This window comes from Platalea leucorodia, assembly GCF_965183815.1.
Source record: "Platalea leucorodia genome assembly, chromosome: 4".
In the NCBI taxonomy this organism is placed as follows: domain Eukaryota; kingdom Metazoa; phylum Chordata; class Aves; order Pelecaniformes; family Threskiornithidae; genus Platalea; species Platalea leucorodia.
In genome coordinates, this window is record NC_138826.1 from 47,138,739 (window position 1) to 47,160,725 (window position 21,987).

The 21,987-nt window shown below is 35.9% G+C and overlaps 1 protein-coding gene across 1 annotated transcript in view; it reads right to left on the minus strand.

The window, feature by feature from the left end:
- The window catches only part of CCDC91 (coiled-coil domain containing 91), a gene marked incomplete at its 3' end in the record, with an annotated part of 162,295 nt that overhangs the window by 125,762 nt on the left and 14,546 nt on the right, over positions 1–21,987 (minus strand). Inside the window, exons 2-3 of the mRNA XM_082310178.1 lie at positions 6,343–6,385; positions 6,155–6,233 (exon numbers count right to left, since the gene is read on the minus strand). Of these exons, the coding sequence (XP_082166304.1) occupies positions 6,155–6,233; positions 6,343–6,372 (109 nt within the window). The 5' untranslated portion in view covers positions 6,373–6,385. The remainder of the gene's footprint in view (positions 1–6,154; positions 6,234–6,342; positions 6,386–21,987) is intronic.

Below are 21,987 nucleotides of genomic sequence, written 5' to 3' on the forward strand. Positions count from 1 at the left end.
TATCACTGAACATTTTCAGTTAAAAGTAACATTCAGATAGAAAGTTCAAGACCATTTTTGTGTGTCCAAATTTCAGTGATCTGCTTAAATCCCAGCCTCACATATGGTTGCTCAAGCGGAACTGTAAGAGACAGGAAACTATTCTACAAGGCAGGAATTTCTGTCAACTGTAATGTCAGAGCTAGAACACAGGGACCTACAGCCTGCATAATGCTGAATAAGCAGCTTAGGGAAAAATAAACTAAAAATTACTGTATTCACAGACATCAACCAATTTACTTTTGCCAATACACAACAAACTAGCACACAACAGAATATGTGAAATGCATTCCAAAATACATAAGTAACAAACACCCAATAAAATTAACCTATCATTGTCAGTGGGAAACAACCTAATTTCCAAAAGAAGAAAAGGATCTGCTCAAAAAAAAAAAAAAACTAACAACAAAAACACCAACTTATTTTCCCGTGAAACAAAAAGCAACAACTAATAAATTTAATTCAAAATAGACAAAGTATTTCCTGTATTTACACTGCTTTAAGCTCAATGTAAATGGAAAACTATTAGAAAGGGTTAAATTTCTTAAAGAATGAGCAGAAGGATACATTAATAGATATCAATTGACACCCAATATGCCCATAATAAGTGTTGTATGAGTCTCAGATGGCACGCAGAGCATTCTGCAAAGCTGTAGGAGTTTTAGTAGCTCCCTTAGCAATTTTCCCCTTCCAAAAACAACACTTAATCACTCTATTTACAGATCACCAATTCACAAGAATGAGGTGCATTACCACATCTGTTGGGGAATACAGACTTCAAAAATAAGCAAAAACTAAGTCAGTGTTAATTCCAAAAGTGTAACTAGAATTAGGATCAACAGGTAAAGTCTACATAGTGCTGAAGTTGACAGCAATTTCTCTGTTGACTTCAATGAGCATGAATGTCCTCCTATCAACAGGAAACACTTGGCTGCTTCTCTACACATACCAGTTTACAGCGGTACATCAACATGTAGAGGAAGAAAAACCACTCTAATGTGCTTTCAAGATGACTTCTTATAGTTCACAGCAGAAAGCTCTTCCCTGCATTGTATTCTTCCAAAGCCAAACTATTCTAGAAAATAAGTAATTACATATACCATTCCAACATCGTAAATCTAAGGCCATATGGAAATACTAATTTTATTTCCTAACTTCTTATTTAAGTAAAACTTATATACAGCTATCAAAAGTTTACAACACAGCAACCATTTAGTTGAACCTCAGAAACAAATCTTTCAGTATTCAATGACTACACAACATAAGAAAACTGAGAACTCATTCCCATCAGTTGTTTCTGGGTTTTTTGGTTTTTGGGTTTTTTTGTTTGTTTTTTTGTTTATGTTTATGTTTGGTTTTTTTGTTTGTGTTTGTTTGGTTGGTTTTTTTAAAGAAATTGGTTTCCAGAAAACTGCCAAAATATTCAGTCTTTTAAAGCAGTTTGGTAACTGAAAGAGAGAGAGGAGGTGGTATGTAATCTAATAAACATGCAACAAGACAATCTTTTAACCATATGTAAATTCTAGATAGTCAAATCTGAAAAGTTACATGACTCATTTTCAAAGCGGCATACCCCTGATAATGCAAATGTTAGCCAATGAAAAACAAGACCATTCTAGAGTTAAATGAGGCTGTATACCGTTATCAACAAAGACCTTTGAATCCTGTCCAATCATGACAAGGAATGAAACCAGTTCCCTCCAATCTCCCTAGGGTTATATATAGTTGCTATATATATTAGAAATATAGGTATTTCTATAAATACAATTTCTGCTACTATTTCCCACCCCTCCACCACCCCTCCCCAGTCAAGATGTTAGTATTCTGCAGAAAACCAAAATTTATTATGAAAACAAACAACTCAAAACACTCATTTCAATACAACAGCTGAAAAAAGCACCTTCAAGACATGCAGATGTCTGCTTATGTCTGCACACCAGTACAGATCACCCCATCTCATATTGTATAGACTTCAAAACATCTGTTCTTTCAACGCTGCAAACAAGACCATCAGAAATACTGAATTCTTAGTTGAAACATGAAAAATAGGCTTTGCCTACATACAGTCCATCTGCGTTGTTAATGAAAGAATACTAGAACAAGGAGAAAAATCTTCTCCAGTAATTTTGAGGATGTTCTGTTATTCAAGCAGGCATTGAGAATTCTTACTATCGGACCAAACGTAAAACTTAGCCAAATTAATCCAAACGGTAAATCAATAGCTTCAAAATTGTATATGCTACCTCCAGATCTCCTTACAGAAAGTACGCATATTGACATGACACAAAGCATAGAAAAGATTCCCAAAATAACTTAACAAATAAATAAATAAATAGAGCTCCTCTGACACACCTTTGCTCCAGGAAGTACAGAAATAATGTTTCAGTGAAAAATTAGTAAGTAAAATAATCTTGGATCAATACAGACTGGAGGCCACATATGAAAACTAACAATTTTTCTAATGTATGTGGCCAAAGGAGAGAAGTGTTACCCTGTAAGCCGCCAAACCAATGAAACTTGGGAACGCGATACGGCTCCACATGAAGACATGTAAATTTACACAGCTATGTGAGCATTGCAGTCAGCAGAGACTTAGTCAATACAACTGATGGACACAAAGAAGCTACTCAAGCTCACCCTAAAAGCTGAATTCAGGATTTGGGCATCTGAACAGCTCTCCAGCTCATGGACTGAACGGATTACATTTTCATTAAACAAATGGAGGTCACCTAGGTCATGTAACAGAGTGAAACTAAGATGTTTATACTTTAGTGCTGGCTTCCATACAGTTGTGTTGTTGTCCCCTAGTTCTTTTAGTTCTGTTATCTCCCATGGTCCTAGATGGTAGCTATAGGCTATAGCTCTTCTAAATTCCCAAATGAGTTTCAATACCAGACAGCTTCTATAGAATCTACAGTGACTGGATCCGACCTTCCTTTTCTTCGGTGAAGCACCAGGTCAAGTTCTATCATTACTCAGTCCTGATTTAAAAAGGATAAGTGTAATTAACTGAGACTATAAACGATTTCACTAAAACTAAGAAACATATTCAAAATCTACAATGGGAGAACAGGGACTGAAAGCAATAGCATAAGCCTCATTTCCTCACGAAATGAAGCTAAAAAAAAAAAAAAAAACTCCACCTCATCCACAGTTAACACTGCCATGAATCTGGTCTCACCTAACACTTGTAAACAAAATCATTCTGAATCTGCACAGATTGAATCAGAAATGTCTGCTCAGACTGCACTTCCAACCCATTCCCAGATAGGAATTCTGTCTTAATTTCACTGAAAAAGCATCTCTCACCCTGTTTTGTTTTGTCTTTTTTTTTTTTTTTTAAAACTTTTGTTTTACTTAGAATAATCCACAACAGATAGATTCATGAGGCTCCATCTCAGCCAAAACAGTCCTTCTTTGGTAAACATCTGTTGGTTTTTCCATCTGCTCCATTACACGAGATGCTTCTGATGTCCAGAGAATAATTTCTGCCAAAATGAAACACTGACACAACATGTAGAGACCCAGATCCTGTTCCTGCTATTCACTATAAGCAACAGACATGCTATTCATAACCTTACAAAAGCAGAGATAACACCAGAATCTGTTGACATGTAGAGTGCTAAATTTCAAGATCCCCCTTACAGGCATAAAGGTACAGAACCTGGCACCTACAGAAGAGCAAGAAAATGGACAGTTTGTACCTCTCTTCTTCAGGAAGAAAAAAAAACCCTACAATAAATAAATAAAAAAGTAGGCACTTCAATATTCCAGTACACACTTACTGAATAGCAAAGTGACATCACTCTTAAAATCTTATTTTTATTAAGTTGCATAACAATGTGTTTCTACTACTAAGCATCTAAAGCAGAAACAAAGCAAAACTGACTTACAAATAACTATTTCTTTCATTGAAGTATCTTCCTTATCAGGTACAAGGACCATTCTAGAGTCTAAAATACTTGACAGCTACTTTCTTAAATAAAAAAAGTGTATCAAGTTACTCCCACTAACATCTGTGAAGTCAATAACATCACATTCGGTTAGATTTGGCCACCGTATTAAAAAATAGCTCAGTTTAAATATTAATATTAATGTTCAATAAATGAAATTATTTGAGAACAGCATAACTGTTATGTTTTTTTCCCTCGAAAATGTTAGTTTATGAATCCAAAGAGCAAAACCCCTGAAAAGTGTCTTACAATAACAAACCAAGGAAATATCATGAGTTTTCTGGCCAGCCATAATAATTAATGCAGTCAGCCTCTTTGAATCTCTTCTGAGAACCAGATGGACTAGTGATAAGGCACTAGAATATTCCATAATTATTTCAGAGTTCTTAAAAACTTAAATTTTTGTTTTCAGTTCTGAACTGTATTTAAGTCTGAGGCCTAAACATAAGATTTAGTATTCCATTACTGTTCTTAGAGAGATCTCGTCTTTCCAAAGACAACTTTTTATTCCCAAAGTGTTTTGTTGTTGTTTTTTTAAATAATTTTCCTCTTTTTCAACTTTACAAATACATTTACTAATCCAAGCTAAGAAAACACTGGTGTTTGAGTAGTTCCCTCACATTTCTCCAAAGCCCAGACATTAAGCATACAGTAGTGACTCTTTTTAGTACTTCCCCATATTAAGGCTGGAAAGAAAAAAGGAAATCCATCACATACATAATGACACTAAGTAAGAAGGAATACTTGCTTCTACCTCAGTTAAACAATCAGAAGGAACAGACCCAATACAACAGGCAGTTCTTCAGACTTTGCTAACAGTAGTAGCAAAAACACCTAAATAACAGGACTGCACCAATGCATGTTAATGCATACTTTCTCACAGAGCTAAGGTTTTCGGACCAGCACTACTTTCTATTTCCATGTTTATACAGCACCCAATATGATGGGTTCTAATTCAAACTTGCAACTATGAGAGATAAAAAATAAATAAATTTATTCTCACTTTTACCATTTAGAATAAAACCAGTATTTTCCTATTAGGTGACACTGCTAGAGAAGCCTAACAGAAAGAGGTACATGCTCTCTGGTAATTGTCCTGGTGGAAGGGGAAAAAAATGCTATAATATTTCTGCTGCACAAATTCTTATTTTTCTCCCTTTCTGAACCAGCAACTACAATTAATAAACATGTTCTGATTTGAAGTAGTGCATAGAAAAGACTATCTGCTTATACCAATAAACATTTTATCATACTATAAGTCTATTAAAAAAGTGAAATCAACATACAAAAAGATAGTAAGAAGCCCAAGACAAATTTCAAGGGCAAAATTATTCACTGTAATCAGCACTGGGGCCTTAGAAATAATTTCTGATTTCTTCTTGCACAGTGAGAAATACTGCAACAGATTTCAGTGCTTTGTTTTATAACTTTTTACATCTTACAAACATCAGATATGCAGGAAATTGATGAGTAACGTACTCCTCCTCCATAAAGTTCACTGAATCTTGCATGTATATAATGGTACCACACTCCAAATTTATCAAAATCATCTCAATAGCACCATAATACATCTGAATTTCTGACATTTTTCAGCAAACCTTACTGACTGGCAAATTTCTAGGCTAAGACAAGAACAACTTTTATATAATAACATTGGGCAGAAAATTCAGTTATTTCTCTTACTTACAAGTCAATGCCGAACAAGCATTTTTATTGATCCCATTAAAAACTCTTGCAATAAGTTAATTTATTCACAGCAACATTTGCATGAAAAAGTCACATAAAGATTTTACAGTAATACAATATTCTGAATACAAGGGGTTTTCTTTATTTTTGTATATTTTCCCACCATCTGCAACAGACCTTCCATACTCAAAAGTAAGAATATCCTTTGAGTGAAGAAGCTCCATTTCTTCTTCCCATAAGATGGCAATCAGCCTTGGAAGTGGATAAGCTGTACTCCTCTTTCATTCCTGAAAAAAGTTTAACTTTGAGAAGTGCAGCTTCCCAAAATAATTCCTCAGGAACATTCTTATGCTAGGTTTTCACTGCTGCCCATTCTTTTATTGTGTATATACACCCTTCTGGGTGCTAATATTTACAGTGAATACAGAAGGACAGCAATGCATTATCAAGAATTTTTATCGTGATTTTATCAATACCTGTAGGAAATGCTGCCCAAGCAATAGGAGGGGATGTAGTCTGCTTTTCACCATTTCCACACTCATAACTCTCTGCTGCCTAGAAACACAAAAAAAATATCGTTACATATTTTACAAAATGTTATAAATTCCTATAAAAATAGTCGAAAATAGTTAAATTTCAAAATTAAATCAGCCAAATAACATACCTCAAATCCTCCAAAGTCATCGTCATCCATCTTTCAACTGGTACTAGAATAGAGCAGAAATCTTGATTTAAAAAGAAAAACAAAACCACTAATTTGTTATATCCCTTTTACTCATAAAATAGCAATAAATACTTTGTAAAACCAAAGGTGTGGTGTTATTTTTAAAAGACAGACTTGGGTAGAACAAGTCACTGTGGTCAAATCCTAAAAGCCCAGCAGTATGAACTTATACAATGCTCTACACTGCACGAAACTGGGTATATTTCATTGGCCAGTCTCATAAGAGAAATGTGCTGATTTTATGATCAACTGGGAGTCAAAAGACAAAATGACTCATGTATTTGTACTTCAGTTACATGACAGTTGAGTAGAGACATTCACTTGGATACAACTGCTGCTTAGCTCATCTATGTGCTCTTCATAACCTCATCACCTTCTCACTTAGAAATGAATATTCAGGCCTTCACCCAAGTACTCATCTCTACAGGTTACCTGAAGTGTTTCTGATTTATAAGTTCTACAGAAGATCAAGGGACCTAAATAAGAACTTTTTCACATAGAGGATGCAAGGGCTAAAACTGCAAGATTTCTCTTAAGAAGCACTTTTTTACTGATCAAGAGAGATGAAAAAACTGGGTATTTTACAATGGAATTTGAATATCTTCAAGGGAAAAGATAAGCACTGACCATCAATATTCTCAAAGATCTTTTGAAGGCAAGAATGTAGAAAAAGCTTTTCAAAATATGAAAACAGAAAGATGGCATTTTAAAAGCTACATCTATTGCTTTCAAGTATAGCAGTCAAGTGCCCAGTACCTCATCAAATGGTACTGAAAACAACAGATAACCTAGTCCAGATATTAAAAAAAAAGTCCAGGAAGTAGGATTTCTGATCATTAGATTCCAAAATGAAGAACTTTCTTCATTAGTAATGAAGACGATCCAAATTAACGCAACCACGATCTACCATGTATTTCGTAGTTTTGTGTTTATGATTTAAAATATAAAAATATTTTCCATTGTTAAGTTGCTTTTCCAAATCAGCACAGTGATTAAATCCAAAAAAATTTCCTGCTTTTCCCATCTCTTCTTAGCTGTCTGGCAACATCAGCACAAACTGCAACTTAGAAAAAGACTGTGGTGAATTTCTGGAAATTTTTCTGCTACCACAGAGGTCCTTCCCTAGGTTTCATGCAGGGGCTGATTTAGATTTTACAAACTGATCAGCATTTTTGAGTTGTAGCCCTGAATTCTGTGGCATTTTGATATATTTATAGTTAAATTGCAGTTCCTTTTACAAAAATGCAGGATAAGTTACTCAGTTAATGAAAGTAACTCAAGATATACATGGCTGTTCAAAGAAGGGTACTATATGTATTTTTAAAAAAATATATCATTCTGATACGTGAATGAAAGATGATCCAAAAACCCTTTAGGGTCTTTACAGAATGTCAAAATGTTAGTAAAGTTAATTGACTTCAGTTCAAATAGACTATAGGCTGGTGAAACTTTTATTACTGTGAAAACACATGCTCAGAAACAGAAGAATTCAAAGGGTTTGGAGGAAATCTCCAAATTAAAGTAGTACAATGTCAGAAGGGGACACTTTCAGTTTATATCCACTGCTGAAAATCATGCCAAGAAAGACTTCAATTCAAACACACATCTCCCAAAGTTTAATAAATTAATTTCCAAGTTCCTATTGATGAACTTAGTTTAAATCACCACTATCACAGTGTAAGCAGACAGATTTGGTTAAATTATTGTCCAATATTCACATGTGGTATAAGAACTAGATATCATTTTAAGGATTCAAGGGGGTTTGTTGGTTTTGTGTTGGTTAGGTTTTGTGTTGTTTTATTTTTTAAGAGAGAAAGAAGGTAGTTGGGTATTTTTCCCATCAATGTTAACCTTAACCAGTCAAACTTTCATGCATTCCATGACATTCAGAGCTTCAATATATAAATCAAAAAATAACACATGCACACACAAATGACACCAATGGAAGTTGCATAGATAGAACACCACTGCTGAAGCACACAGCAATGCGCAAACAACTGAGAATGTCAATGTATTCACACTGCCAACTATTAAACGCCATCCAAAACAGACTGGTGATTTATATAGGTACTGCCAAATGCAACATTCAAGTAGCAATCAGAGCAGTCAGTTGGAGAAAGAGAGGCTTTAGAAAGGCAAATAGGTATTTTATCTATACACTATGTATCACATCAGCAGGTCCTACAGGCTCTACCCAAAGTTACTTCAAAGGACCACAGCAGATTTTCTCCCTAAAGAGCAAGAGACATTATTCCCATCATCTCAGAGATGGTTATGTCTCAACTGGAGAATGTACATTCCATATTCAGAACTGTGTTTTAAAAAGACAAACTGCAACAAGTTCAGAGGAGTGCAACAGGAATTAAAGCAATTTTGGAAAGGCACGCTAAAATGGAGAGGCTTTTTTCAAAAAATCTAAAAAGGCAAACAAAAATATCCTTAAAATACGAAAAATAATGTTCTAAGAAGTTATTAACTACTTTCATTTATCATCAGATAAAGCACTGACATAAGGGAGTAAAGTACAGAAGCCTCTGTAGGCAAAACGTGTGTTAAATACTAGTAAGGATTTCCAGGAAGGCAACATAAACCCCTACAAGAAAATTTCTAAGAACCTATGTATACATAAAACAGAAGTAACTTTTGATAGAGAAAAAGGATGTAGGGCAGAAGAAAAAATGGAGAACAACCTGTTATTGAATCCATCATCTTTGTTATTACATTTCATATAGAGTTTTCGTAAGTCTGGTAAAGATCACAAGACTATTTTGACCTAAGATTACCTTACTCCACAAATTTTAACACAGACATTTCATGGCTGTAACAGCATGATTAATCTCTGAATTATTCCACACATCATTTAAATGGAATAAAAGAGAAACAGACCCCAAGAAAGTCTCAGTAGGATCAATGGTGCTTTCACACCTAACTGCTAATCCTCCAATTCCATTTCTTCAGAGATCCCACAGGAATTCTTGGCTAAGTGATTCTCAACCAGTTAGGAAGGACTGTTTGCTATTTGTGTATGTATAATACACATTCGTACATGTACACACACCTCTGTTTTCAAAGATAAAGCTAAGTTTCTAGTCCACCAAAAAGAAATCCTGATTTGTTTACATGCTTTGTTTGCTGTAGGCAAAAAAAAAAAAAATCAGAATGAAACTGGCAAACTTAGCATGTATCACAAGTAAGCAGGCAGCAAATTAGGATACAAAGCATGGCTTAAGTCCTGAGGGACGCTGACATAGGACACTTCAAAAACTCAAAGGCTGAGGTGTTCTCTTCAGCCAAAGAGTGTTAGTGCAAGAGCTCTTACTAGGAGATGTCTTTCCAAAAAGATGTTTCTTCTTGCACCAAAAAAAAAAAACCCCAAAAAAACAAAAAAAAAAACCAAAACAAACAAAAAAAAAAAGGTGCTTTCTGCAAGGAAAAGGGAACAGGGTCACACCAATGTGTTAAGAACTGTTTAGAAAAAAATTAATCAAGCCTATTTTAGCTAGGAGTCTTTCATAGCCCTCAAAAGTACACGCACATTTAGCTCTAAAAAACGTTTGAATAATTCGTTATAAACTTAACTGATAACAATGCTGAAAATATGAACAAATACACAATTTCTCAATTCCACCCCTTATTCTGGTGATGGAAATGCATTTCTGGCACAAATAAACAGCAGAACTAGCCTAACACCTCACATAGAACCGCAACAATTTTGGGAGCAGCTTTTTTTAATCAATCATCTATTCCAAAATGGGTAATCAGACCTTTTTTTTTCCTCACAGACTAGGAACATTATTTGTGGCACCGGAATAGGAAAGAATACATTAAGTGCTGACAATCTGCAGAAGGATTTAAAAAACAACACAAAAAGACGAAACAACCCACACAGTCTTACCATGACTAAATGTGGTCTCTTAAAATATGCCTGATACTGGAATTAAGTAACTGTAAAATTGGGCAACAAGAAGTCAACCTCAAAATTACAGATTGATAGAAATTATGGTTGGAAAAGACACAGTAGGTCATCCAGCCCAGGCCATTTCCAAAACATTACAGTTCTCAAGACAGTCATGTCCTAAAAGGCTTGAGAAGCTCTCCAGTCGCACTCCTGTGAAAAGAAGGAAACTCTTCATGGATCACGAATACGTAAGCCACTGCGTTTTCAGTGGATTTTATCAACAAGTTTGTATTCATCAAATCATACAATAATTTAGGCCAGAATTCAGACCTGCAGGTCATACAATCCAAGGTTCTGCTCAAAGCAGGGTCAACACTGCATTCAGATCAGCTTGCTCAAGACTTCCTTCTCTACAGCTGATAACGATGCATGAGGAATGCATTCAGACAGACAGCTGCATCTGAGATGCTTGCAAGCCTTCCTACATAAAATGCAGTCACCAAAGTCTGACCATCAGCTTAACGTAAGTCACGAGAACTTTGTGAAATGCACGTACCTAACAGACATACCAAAATCGTGGTTTTATATACAGGAAGATCAGGAGCCATTCACAAGGAACAAGACAGAAAAATGTAAGCTGGGAAAAAAGCCCCCCTTCCCCATTCCAACTCTTAGGAAGAGAAGGAATGTTGTAAACCCACCAGAAATCCTAGAACTATTCATATCCAAAAGGCAAAAGTGGTAGAGAGATCAAACAGTGAATTAAGCATTCTTCATTCACTTAAAAGTCTACCTCTGGTTAGTAAGAATTCAAATTAATCAAGTCCTGATCTATTACTTGATAAATCAAATATAAATTTGCCTCAGTAATAAAGACAACTAATTTTGCCAGGTACATTCAACTGGACAATATACTACCTGGCCTGTAATTTTGAGTAAGTAGCTAACTTACTTGGAGAATTTTGTACATTCAAAGGAACATCTTACAGAGCATATTGCTGTTTGTTTTGTCAGAACAGTATATGTGGAGCTGGCTGAGGGTAGGGTTCCTGCATTTGTATTTCTGGCAAACACTGTTGGTGGCTAACCCCTACCTATGACAACGTATCGGTTTTACTTGCATGTTTATGCTTACTAAATGACTCATTTAATGTGTTCAATCTAGGACACGCCTATTAGCAGTTTCTTCACCCGACATAACATAGACTGAATTATTTGAAGAATAAATCTTTGGCCGAAACTGCAGGCTCCAAAAAGCCTATCCAAAATAAGCACGAGATTACAAAAAAACCACAATAAAATAAAATAAAATAAAAAAGCAGTCATTTAGATGTATACTGGCAAGACCTTTGCGATAAAGAGCAGAACAGATGACAAATTTCTGTATCACAAAGTTCTAACCAGCTCATATGCACTTTTCCTCATGGCTCTTCTGCCAAAACTCCAAGCACCTCTTAGCAATTTTAAAACAGGAACAAACTTTCTTCTTTTTACCCAGCTGATACAGACTTTTCTCCTGATCTATACCAATTACAGCTGCAGGATAAGCGTGTGACATCTTAACAACTTATAATAGTTACTAAGCTATTAGTTAGAATTTTTTTATTACAGAATACACATATCCCAAAGGATACATAGCCCAAGAAAGACCAGAATATGAATGTACAGCATAATGGAAACTAAAATAAATTTAGAGCATCTGTAAAATTTTCTAAAAAAAAAATAAAGCCTGCATTTCTCACCTCACTCCTGCTTGAGATCTCAGCACTAAAAGTAACCTGTTTAATAACAGTTAGACCATAAACAGAGGAATACTTTTTGTTTATTTTGGCCAGGAATTCAGTGGCATGAAAAACAATATAAACATTACCAAAGACCACTGTCAAAAGAAAAATTAAACAATAGCTACTGGCAGATTTTTTTTTTTCTTAAGATTAAGGAATTCTAACTTCCCTTCCTAGCAGTAAGGCTAAATTCTTCTAGCATATCTGTCAGGTATCAATTTTTAAAAATGGTAGCTGTAATGAGATACTGAAATGTAGGTGATTTTTCATTTTTTTCTTCAAAAAGAATGAATCAATATGATGCAGTAATTCTTAATCCCTCAAATCAATGGAGAGTTCAATCCTTTTAGTGTTTTATTTTTGTAACTTCCAATTCTGTAATTTGCCTCACAGCAATATCTTGTTTGCAATGAAAAGCTTCTGCAGACATTTTTTCCCCCTTATTAAAGCAGTTGACTATACAGTAAAATGGAATGGAAAAATTTCTTACAAAGATAGCATGATCCATGTGGTTAACATTCACTTAGTGGTTTGTTATTTAATGAATAGAGTTCACAATCTTGTTACAGAAAAAGAGTATTCTATATTGGTTTTAATGGGAAAGATCTTAACAGCTCCTAAATTCTGCAATAAATTTTCAGTATTTATCATCTGTATCTAACAATGAAAGTATACAATTGAGCAGCGGTAACATCACAAGACCATGAGGACATGAGACCAGAGGGAAATTTAGGACTGTCTTTCAATTTGGAAAATTAGATTGCATTAGTAATTACAATAAACATGATTTAAAAAAAAAAAATCTTGGAAGTAACAAAATTAACACAAGACTTCCATAAGAAATTAAGAGTTTGTGACAAAAAATATAATAATTTAGTTATATAAGAAGAAACTATAGTTTAGTTAATAGTTAATAGTTAATAGTTTAGTTAAGAAGCTAATTATTTCCTAAATATGCTACTTTGAGTGCTCATTAATGAATCCTGGATAAGCTATAATTTTTAATGAGATATCTATAAGACTTCTGGCTAGAAACAAAAGTAAACATTAGGAAGACCTTATAAGAAGAAATAGAAATACAAGCTTTTTATCATTTCAGAGAATGAAATGCCCAAATAAACTTGAAAATTCAATTAAGTTTGTTATTTTTAGAAAGGTGGGGGTTCTCAATTCTTGGTTTGGGTTGTTTTGGGTTTTTTTTAAGTCATTTTTAACCACAATATAAGGCAAATACAGCTTCAAAATTTTAAGGAGAAAATTAACTACTTTGGAAAGTATCATTTAATATTATTCGAATCAATGAACTGTTGCCAAATGCATATAGCATTCACAACTCTCTATATTAAGAGATGTAAACTTTGATTTCATGCTACATTAGAAAAATAAAGCCTATTTTTTTTTTCCTTGAAGTACAGCATCTAAATCCCTGTAGGTATACAAACACGCTTGTCTGTACATGCCAGTTGTTAAAGAAGGTGGTTAGATGAGAGGACTGAGAACCTGTAACATCCTAGATGCAAGGCTGAGACTGAAACACGAGTATTTTGCTTCTTCACTCAAAACAACTGCCCTTTTATCTTTCAATCAAACAGACAATACCACCCCAGACAAAGTTGTTCAAGGGCTGTATGCCCTATCTCTATCATGAGATAGTGAAAATCAGGCATCAGCAAAATGCCAATGCTCTCCATCATGTTACAGCATGTATTTAGTCATATAATGGTACATGTAGGAAATCCCCACCACCGTGAAGCAGTATGTGTATCAGCTCCATAATGAAAGGCACAATAATATGACACTTAGCACCTGTATTTGAACACACAACAGAAGCATGCCTTATTACATGTTAAAGGAAGAGACTTCAAGGTTATGGGGAAAAAAGAAGATGACAACACAGACCACATCACAGCAATTTTCTCCTGGGAAGCGAGGCTGGTTCATTTCAATCCCAGTACTGACTTAACAAACACTTACTAAACAAAATACCTTTTTAATAAAGAAACCAAACCAAACCAAACAAAAAAAAAAATCAAAGCAAGCAGATGCAGAACATCACCTATTTTACAGTAGTAGTTGGTTATATTACAATTGATTCAAGTGAAATCTATGGGACTCTTAAGAAAAATGCAAGTTTGGCCCTTCATAACTAATTCTTTTCCACAGCCCAAATAAACCAATACAACTGAATATATTCAAGGAATAACAGAATAAATTTAGTTTGGGAAGCATCTCAGGAGGACACCTGACGCAGTCCCACCTGAAAGCAAGGCCACCTCAGACACTACATCAGGCTGTTTAAGGCCACATAGAGTCAAGTTTAGAATATCTGCAAGGACTCCAGTCTAACAGGGCAACAGCAGTCAAACACTAGAGCAAATACCCAGAGAATTTTCTTTTCCTCTTCACCTTTGTCATCTATTCATTTATCCATCTATTCTGAAGAATTTCCGGAAAGTTTCAATGCTTAGAGATTACAACAGTACATTAAGGAATATGACAATAAAAGTCAAGGATTGATTTACACAAAGTAGAACATGTAAAATAAAAGTCAATAGCTATAACTTTTCTATCAATTCCTACAGTGAATTTAAGAATTAAAAAACAAACAAACAAAACCCACAGCCCCCCCCACCCCTAAAACAACCAATAACAAGCAATAAAGTGCAAATGCCAAGTCCATTTCACTTCCCTAGATCAGATACAGCTTCACAAAAAAGAAAGCAAAAGTTCCATTTTTACCCACATGAAGAAAACGGGCTCTGATAGCTCCCACAGAGAGGCAGGTGCTGGTTTTCAAATTCACCTAAGACATGAGCGAAAAAAAAAAAAAAAAAAAAACAAACAAAAAACACCACAGCCTTGTGTGGAAAATGCATTCAAGAACTGGCAATTCCTCAGACGTATCCTAGAAGAAACTAACATCAAAAAACTATCAAAACCATGTTCTGTGAAATCTGATCCCTGAAAAGCTATTAAGAAATGTATTTGTAAAAGGTATGGTGCACTGGAGTAATTTAGAATGGTATTCCATGAGTGACAAAGAACAAAAAGATATAGACTGAGCAAAAGAAATTACTAGTGGGGGAAAAAAGGTGTAATATTAGATAGAAACTGCATGACTTCCACTCATTGTTCCTAAACTCTACATATATGTAAAATCACCAAATACATGGTGTGCATTTATGTATAGGAAGGAATGAAAATAAATTGGGAGAGAAGTGCTTTCTCCTAGATCAATAAAAAGGTGTGAACCCTAGGCCAACGTGTAAAATACTACTCTGCTTGTGATTCAGAAATAATTGCCAAGGTTGAATTCAGAGTATTTCCTGAGGTAGAGATCTACCACATGCATACACCATTTCTGTCTCTATACCAGACCACAACTCATGGACCACATGGGGATTCCATGTGTAACCATAAATACTCAGAGGACAGCATCATTCAGAAGAAAAGACTTTGCAAGTACCATAGTGGTACTTTTAGCACATATTTTCAGTTAAAAGCTGAAGAGAGAAAAGGTCACCGACATCTACCTATGGCCAGGAGGAAAAAAAAAAAAAAAAATCTCTAACAAGACAAATATGGATTTAATTCCAGAGAGTTACCTATTGGCAATTATAGTAACACATGTACTTCTTGACTGAGGATCTTTTTTACATTTTTGCCCATTCTTTGTCAGCTTCTCCCAACATTAGTTTATTAGAAAATACCAACTTTTCAATTCTAGATATTCAAAGATCAGTTCAAATAAAACCTTATCAGCTCCAGCAGAAGTATCATATTACCATATTACTATATTATTCAGCTTTTTTCTTTGTCTGCAGAATATACAGACACTTTCGCAAGACTTAATTCTAGCAATTTCAGTAACTCAAGATTTTATAGAAAGTCCTTCCAAGGTCTTCAGTCTTCACCATAATTGGTTTCTTGTGACCGGAACACGGAAAGACTAGTTTTTATTTCATTATAAAAATGAAGAAACACACAGTTAACTAATTTTTAAATTTCTCTAATGTCCCTCTATAAACTTTCCCATCACAAATATCTTTTTACATCAAAAGCCACACACTTTTACAAAATGTACATAAACTGCAATGAGAAGTCTGACAAAGCTGATACAATTCAAACATATTGTGCTTTCTGGAGGAAAAACCTCTCCCCTCACGAAGCCTTCTCTCCATCCACCCCCAAAAAACCCTCAAAAAGTAACTTGAATTAAACTGGAATTAATATTTCTGTTATGCACAGCTAGGCAATACAATATATCTATAATTAATCAACATCAGGTCCAGATAAACAATCTTTGTAACCCTTATTCAGAATAACGATAACGAGAAGCCCTGGAAATTAGTTTGTATTCTAAAAAAGGTAAGAAAAGTGTGACTCGTCATCCACTAACTAGGTCATGAAGATCAGACACCAATGGCTCTGCAAACGCCTGAGCAAAAGTGACCACAGTAGGCTTAAAACTAACTCTCATATTTAAAGTATTCATGTGGTACATGAAACCATAAAACTGGACACAGTCCTCTAAAAGACAGAGCCAGGCTGTTCTCAGAGTTGCACGAGGATTACGACAAGACCATAGAATCACAGAATCACAGAATGCTTTGGGATGGAAGGGACCTTTAAAGGTCATCTAGTCCAACTTTCCTGCAATGAGCAGGGACATCTACAACTAGATCAGGTTGTTCAGAGCCCCGTCCAGCCTGACCTTGAATGTTTCCAAAGATGGGGCATCTACCACCTCTCTGGGCAACGCGTTCCAGTGTCTCACCACCCTCACTGTAAAAAATTTCTTCCTTATATCTGGTCTGAATGTACCCTCTTTTAGTTTAAAACCATTACCCCTTGTCTTATCACTACTGGCCCTGCTAAAAAGTCTGTCACCATCTTTCTTATAAGCCCCGTTTAAGTATTAAAAGGCTGCAATAAGGTCTCCCTGCAGCCTTCTCTTCTCCAGGATGAACAACCCCAGCTCTTTCAGCCTTTCCTCATAGCAGAGGTGCTCCATCCCTCTGACCATTTTTGTGACCCTCCTCTGGACCCACTCCAACAGGTCCCTGTCCTTCCTGTACTGAGGACCCCAGAGCTGGATGCAGTACTCCAGGTGGGGTCTCACCAGAGCAGAGTAGAGGGGCAGAATCACCTCCCTCGACCTGCTGGCCACACTTCTTTTGATGCAGCCCAGGATACAGCTAGCCTTCTGGGTTGCGAGAGCACATTGCTGGCTCAGGTCCAGCTTTTCATCTATCAGTACCCCCATGTCCTTCTCGGCAGGGCTGCTCTCAATCCCTTCATCCCCCAGCCTGTACTGATACCGAGGATTACCCCGACCCAAGTGTAGGACCTTGCACTTGGCCTTGTTGAACCTCATAAAGGTTCACACAGGCCCATTTCTTCACCTTGTCCAGGTCCTTCTGGATGGCATCCCATCCCTCAGGCATGTCGACTGCACCACTCAGCTTGGTGTCATCTGCAAATTTGCTGAGGGTGCACTTGATCCTGCCGTCTATGTCACTGATGAAGATATTGAACAGCACTGGCCCCAGAAGAGACCCCTGAGGGACACCACTTGTCACTGTCCATGGGACAGATCCATAGGACAAAAGTCAGAATAGTGAAAATCCTGACCAGATATTGGAACAGGCTGCCCGCAGACGTTGTGGAATCTTCATCCCTGTAGATATTCAGAACACAACTGGACAGGGCTCTCAGCCATCTGCTCTAACCAGACCTGCTTTAAGCAGAGGTTTGGACTAGAAAACCTCTAGATGTCCCTTCCATGCATGGTCTATGATTCAATGCTTTCAGTTTTATCCAGAATAGTATAGTATAAAAAAAAAAATCCAGAATCATAGAAGTAGTGGCTGTAAAAAAGTGAATCCATCTTTGAGAGTGTTCTTCATTTGAACTGTACTAATAACTACCAACATCTGCCCAGGAGAATTTTAGGATTGGGTTTGCTAATGACAAATGAACCAACTTCAAGAGAGAAGCACGAAAGAGAAAGAGAAGTCTTCACTGTTGTAGGAGGGACAAAAGTAGCAAAAACCTAATGAAAAATTTTCATCATGAGTTCAAAGAAAAAATGTCTTACATAAATCTCTGTACTCAACAGAAATGTTTCTTGAAGAGGTTGAGGTAAACTTAGCATAAAGAAAAAAACTTTGACAAGAAAGAAAAATTGCATGGAGATGTTTCTTATCTGGAAGTAACAGAAAAGTTAGTTAATTCATTAAATTTGTTCAAAACCCTCCCCAAAAATCATTCAATTGCATGATTTGACTGTGAGTATGGTAAGGTATCTACAAATAGCAATTCTTTTTTCAAAAACAAAAGTTTAACATTTCATAATAAATGAATGGCTTTTTGGGCCAGTTTTAGTAGTCTCAGTCTATTTCTTCCTCTTGGCCTTGACAGACAAAGTCCTTTGCTATTTAGTGCTTCTCTCTCAAGAGAAGAGCTGGATATCAGTTGCAGACAGTTCATGCAACTGGGCACTCCAACTATATGCTTAATTTCTGTAAAGTGCTTATTCATGTAACAATCTTTTTACTTGGAAACAAAGAAATTAATGGTACAAAAACATCCACTGTTAAGGGTTTGGGAATGCTAGGACAAACAGTGGTCTTTCTTCTATAGTCCACGTTTGATGGACTTAAGAAACGGAGGGTTTAAAAGTAAAATAGAAGGGTCATAGGTATTTCAAACGCATTTCAACTTAAAATATTAGTAAGCTTCAAGAACTTAGACTAACAATTGAAATACTTCTGCTTCTCTATTCTTTTCTGTTAATATCCAATGTTCCCTAATGCAAATTGATCCTTTTTACTTGCAAATCCCACTAATATGTTTTACTAGAACTTAGAAAGAGATGTCTGTATAATGACGGGAGAAGCTTTCCAAGAGTAAAAACCACCAAGTTCTGCCTCAAGGGAACTTTGTCACAGAATTAGATATCTGAAGATAGAAGGTTTGACACAATCTTAGTAACAGTCAGAGCATCATAGCAGCAATTTAATATGACAACATGTCAAACAAAAACGTAAGTCTTTAAACACATGCTCATATGGATGTGCGGTAACTTATACAAATAAATGTCATTAATGCTAATAAAAGAGTGCTCAAGTTCTTTCATATTAAGAAAGAATATGCCCTTTACAGAAAGAAAAAAAAAAAAAAAAAAAAGTTGTTTTTTTAGTGTTTGTTTGTTTGTTTAAAAAAAAACCAAAAAACAAGAAACAGGATAATACTAGATTTTTGGTATGATGCACTGCCTAGGAAAATTTAGTGCTGAGTGAATCACTGATTCTAAAAACCAACACTACTTTCACCAGAAAAAGAATCTTTCATGTAAAAAACAAAGCTTAAAAATTCAGTAGATAACCTTGTTATGTAGTTATAATGCAGCTTTTTCTCTAAACTAAAAATAAAATAGTAAAGGTCAAAATATAAAGGATGCTCAGTAAACCTGATAGTTAAATATTATGAAAGGGATATTGTTTTCCTTTAACTTGTGCATAGACAGTTTGCAAAACCCACAAAATGTCAGAGTTTACAGAATATTATTTTATCTTTATGTTAGAAAAGCCGACAGGTGACCATGGATACATTAAAAAAAAAAATCACTAGCACATGCTAACTCTATTATGCAAAACAGGACGTGATACCAACTATACTAAATAAAAATAAATACCATTCCTTTATTATTACTGTATGTCTCCTAATAGACAAGAAGACTCACTTTTCCAATTAATAAAACTCCTTCCCTCAGCTTCCTCCAAATCCTGGAAATACAGTACTTCTCAAAGGGACATGGTACTAATTTGAGGCAAGAAAAAGATATTAACCTATTTCTCTGACATGAGATGATATTATCAAAAAGAATAAAAATTATGCCTCAGATTTTCAAGTCTTAGTGATTTTACATGCCTCAGTTGCTGGTCTTAAAACAGAACACCTTAAATAATCATAATATTTTTCCCTTTCCACCTTGCTGCCCCGCCCCAACCTACTGGAAATTCAGATTCTATGAAAGTTTAATCCAAACACTGGAATAAAACATGACTGGTCATTTTAAAAACTTCATTTTGCAAGCTCTGGATATACTGTTAGAAGCAGAAAAGACCAGGCATTACTCCCTCCCACATGGAAAGAAGAATGCACCCCATTGCACCTTTTTCTCCCTTTACTAGTACTTGAAAAGAAGACTTGATGACTTTTTGTTCACACACCAAGCAGATGGATTTGATTTTTCGTACTCTCCTAAAAAGAAGGTTCAATTCATGGAGAAGCAACTCAAGATGTGATTTTAAATTCATTTTCATATGACACTCATGAAGCAAACTGGACAGGTTTCACATTGTCCAACTCCCAATAATTGAACAAGTAAAACAAAAATGCTAATTTGCTTTCCAACAGAAAACACTGCTGCCAGAATATCTGTACACATTATCTTCCCTTTTTTCCTCTTCAGTTTTTATCTACTCCTAAGCATGTAACACAACACTTTCATCACATGACCTTTGACCAAATGGATATTATCATAATTGTATGTTCTCTGTTGCAATCAAGAAAATTATATTTACTTCTCAAGGAAAAGGTTGATTGTCACTGATGCCTTTGTAATATGCTGAGGGAGCTGGGAGCAGAGATCACAGATCAGGCTAGAATGAAAATGGGATTAGGGCTCAACAACTATGTCCTTGTCTTTTCAATCAGAACACAATGCTTTAAAATAATTTCTTTCTCCAAGTTAATTCTTTATACCTACTACGCATTTCTAGAATACTCTTCTTCTCTAGTCCCAAAGCTTTTGACAAAGATGGTGTCCTGGTTTCAGCTGGGATAGAGTTAATTTTCTTCTTAGTAGCTGGTAGAGTGCTGTGTTTTGGATTTAGGATGAGAATAATGTTGATAAGACACTGATGTTTTGGTTCTTGCTGAGTAGAGTTTACACTAGTCAAGGACTTTTTAGCTTCTTGTGCTCTGCCAGGTGCATAAGAAGCTGGGAGGGAGCATAGCTAGGACAGCTGACCCAGACTGGCCAAAGGGCTATTCCATACCATATGACATCATGCTCAGTATATAAGCTGGGGGAAGAAGAAGGAAGGGGGGGACATTGGGTGTGATGGCGTTTGTCTTCCCAAGTAACCGTTACGCGTGATGGAGCCCTGCTTTCCTGGAGATGGCTGAACACCTGCCTGCCGCTGGGAAGTAGTGAATGAATTCCTTGCTTTGCTTTGCTTGTGCGTGTGGCTTTTGCTTTACCTATTAAACTGTCTTTATCTCAACCCATGAGTTTTCTCACTTTTACTCTTCCGATTCTCTGCCCCATCCCACCGGGGGGGAGTGAGCGAGCGGCTGTGTGGTGCTTAGTTGCTGGCTGGGGTTAAACCACGACAGATGGGTAGGCACTACCGTGCCCATTTCAGAAAAAGGAAGACATTTTCTAAGATGTCCTATATCCAGCAAGTTACCAGGACATTTAAGTAATTTAAGTGCCAAGTATGTGATGAGGGCATTGATACCACGAATATTACTCATCAGTTAACAATTAAGCAAAAATTATGTCTCATTCGAGAGGAGTTAAACTCCCTCCACCCCCAAACAAACAAACAGACAACAAGATAACAGCCAGATTCTCCACCCATCCTATAATCCATTCAATTTTGTCTCCTTCCCTAGCTAGCCTACAAAGCTAGGCAGGGAGCATGCCAGGCATGCCCTATAAGCCCAAACACAATGATTTTCTTTTCCAAGATCTGCACAACTTCTCCTCATTTCTATTAGCAGTTAAAATATCATCATATAACAAGGCTTAGCAAGCAGATCCTTCCAGAAATAGAAAAAAAAAAAGAAAAAAATATTCTGCTACGTCACTAAGCAGACATTGATCGC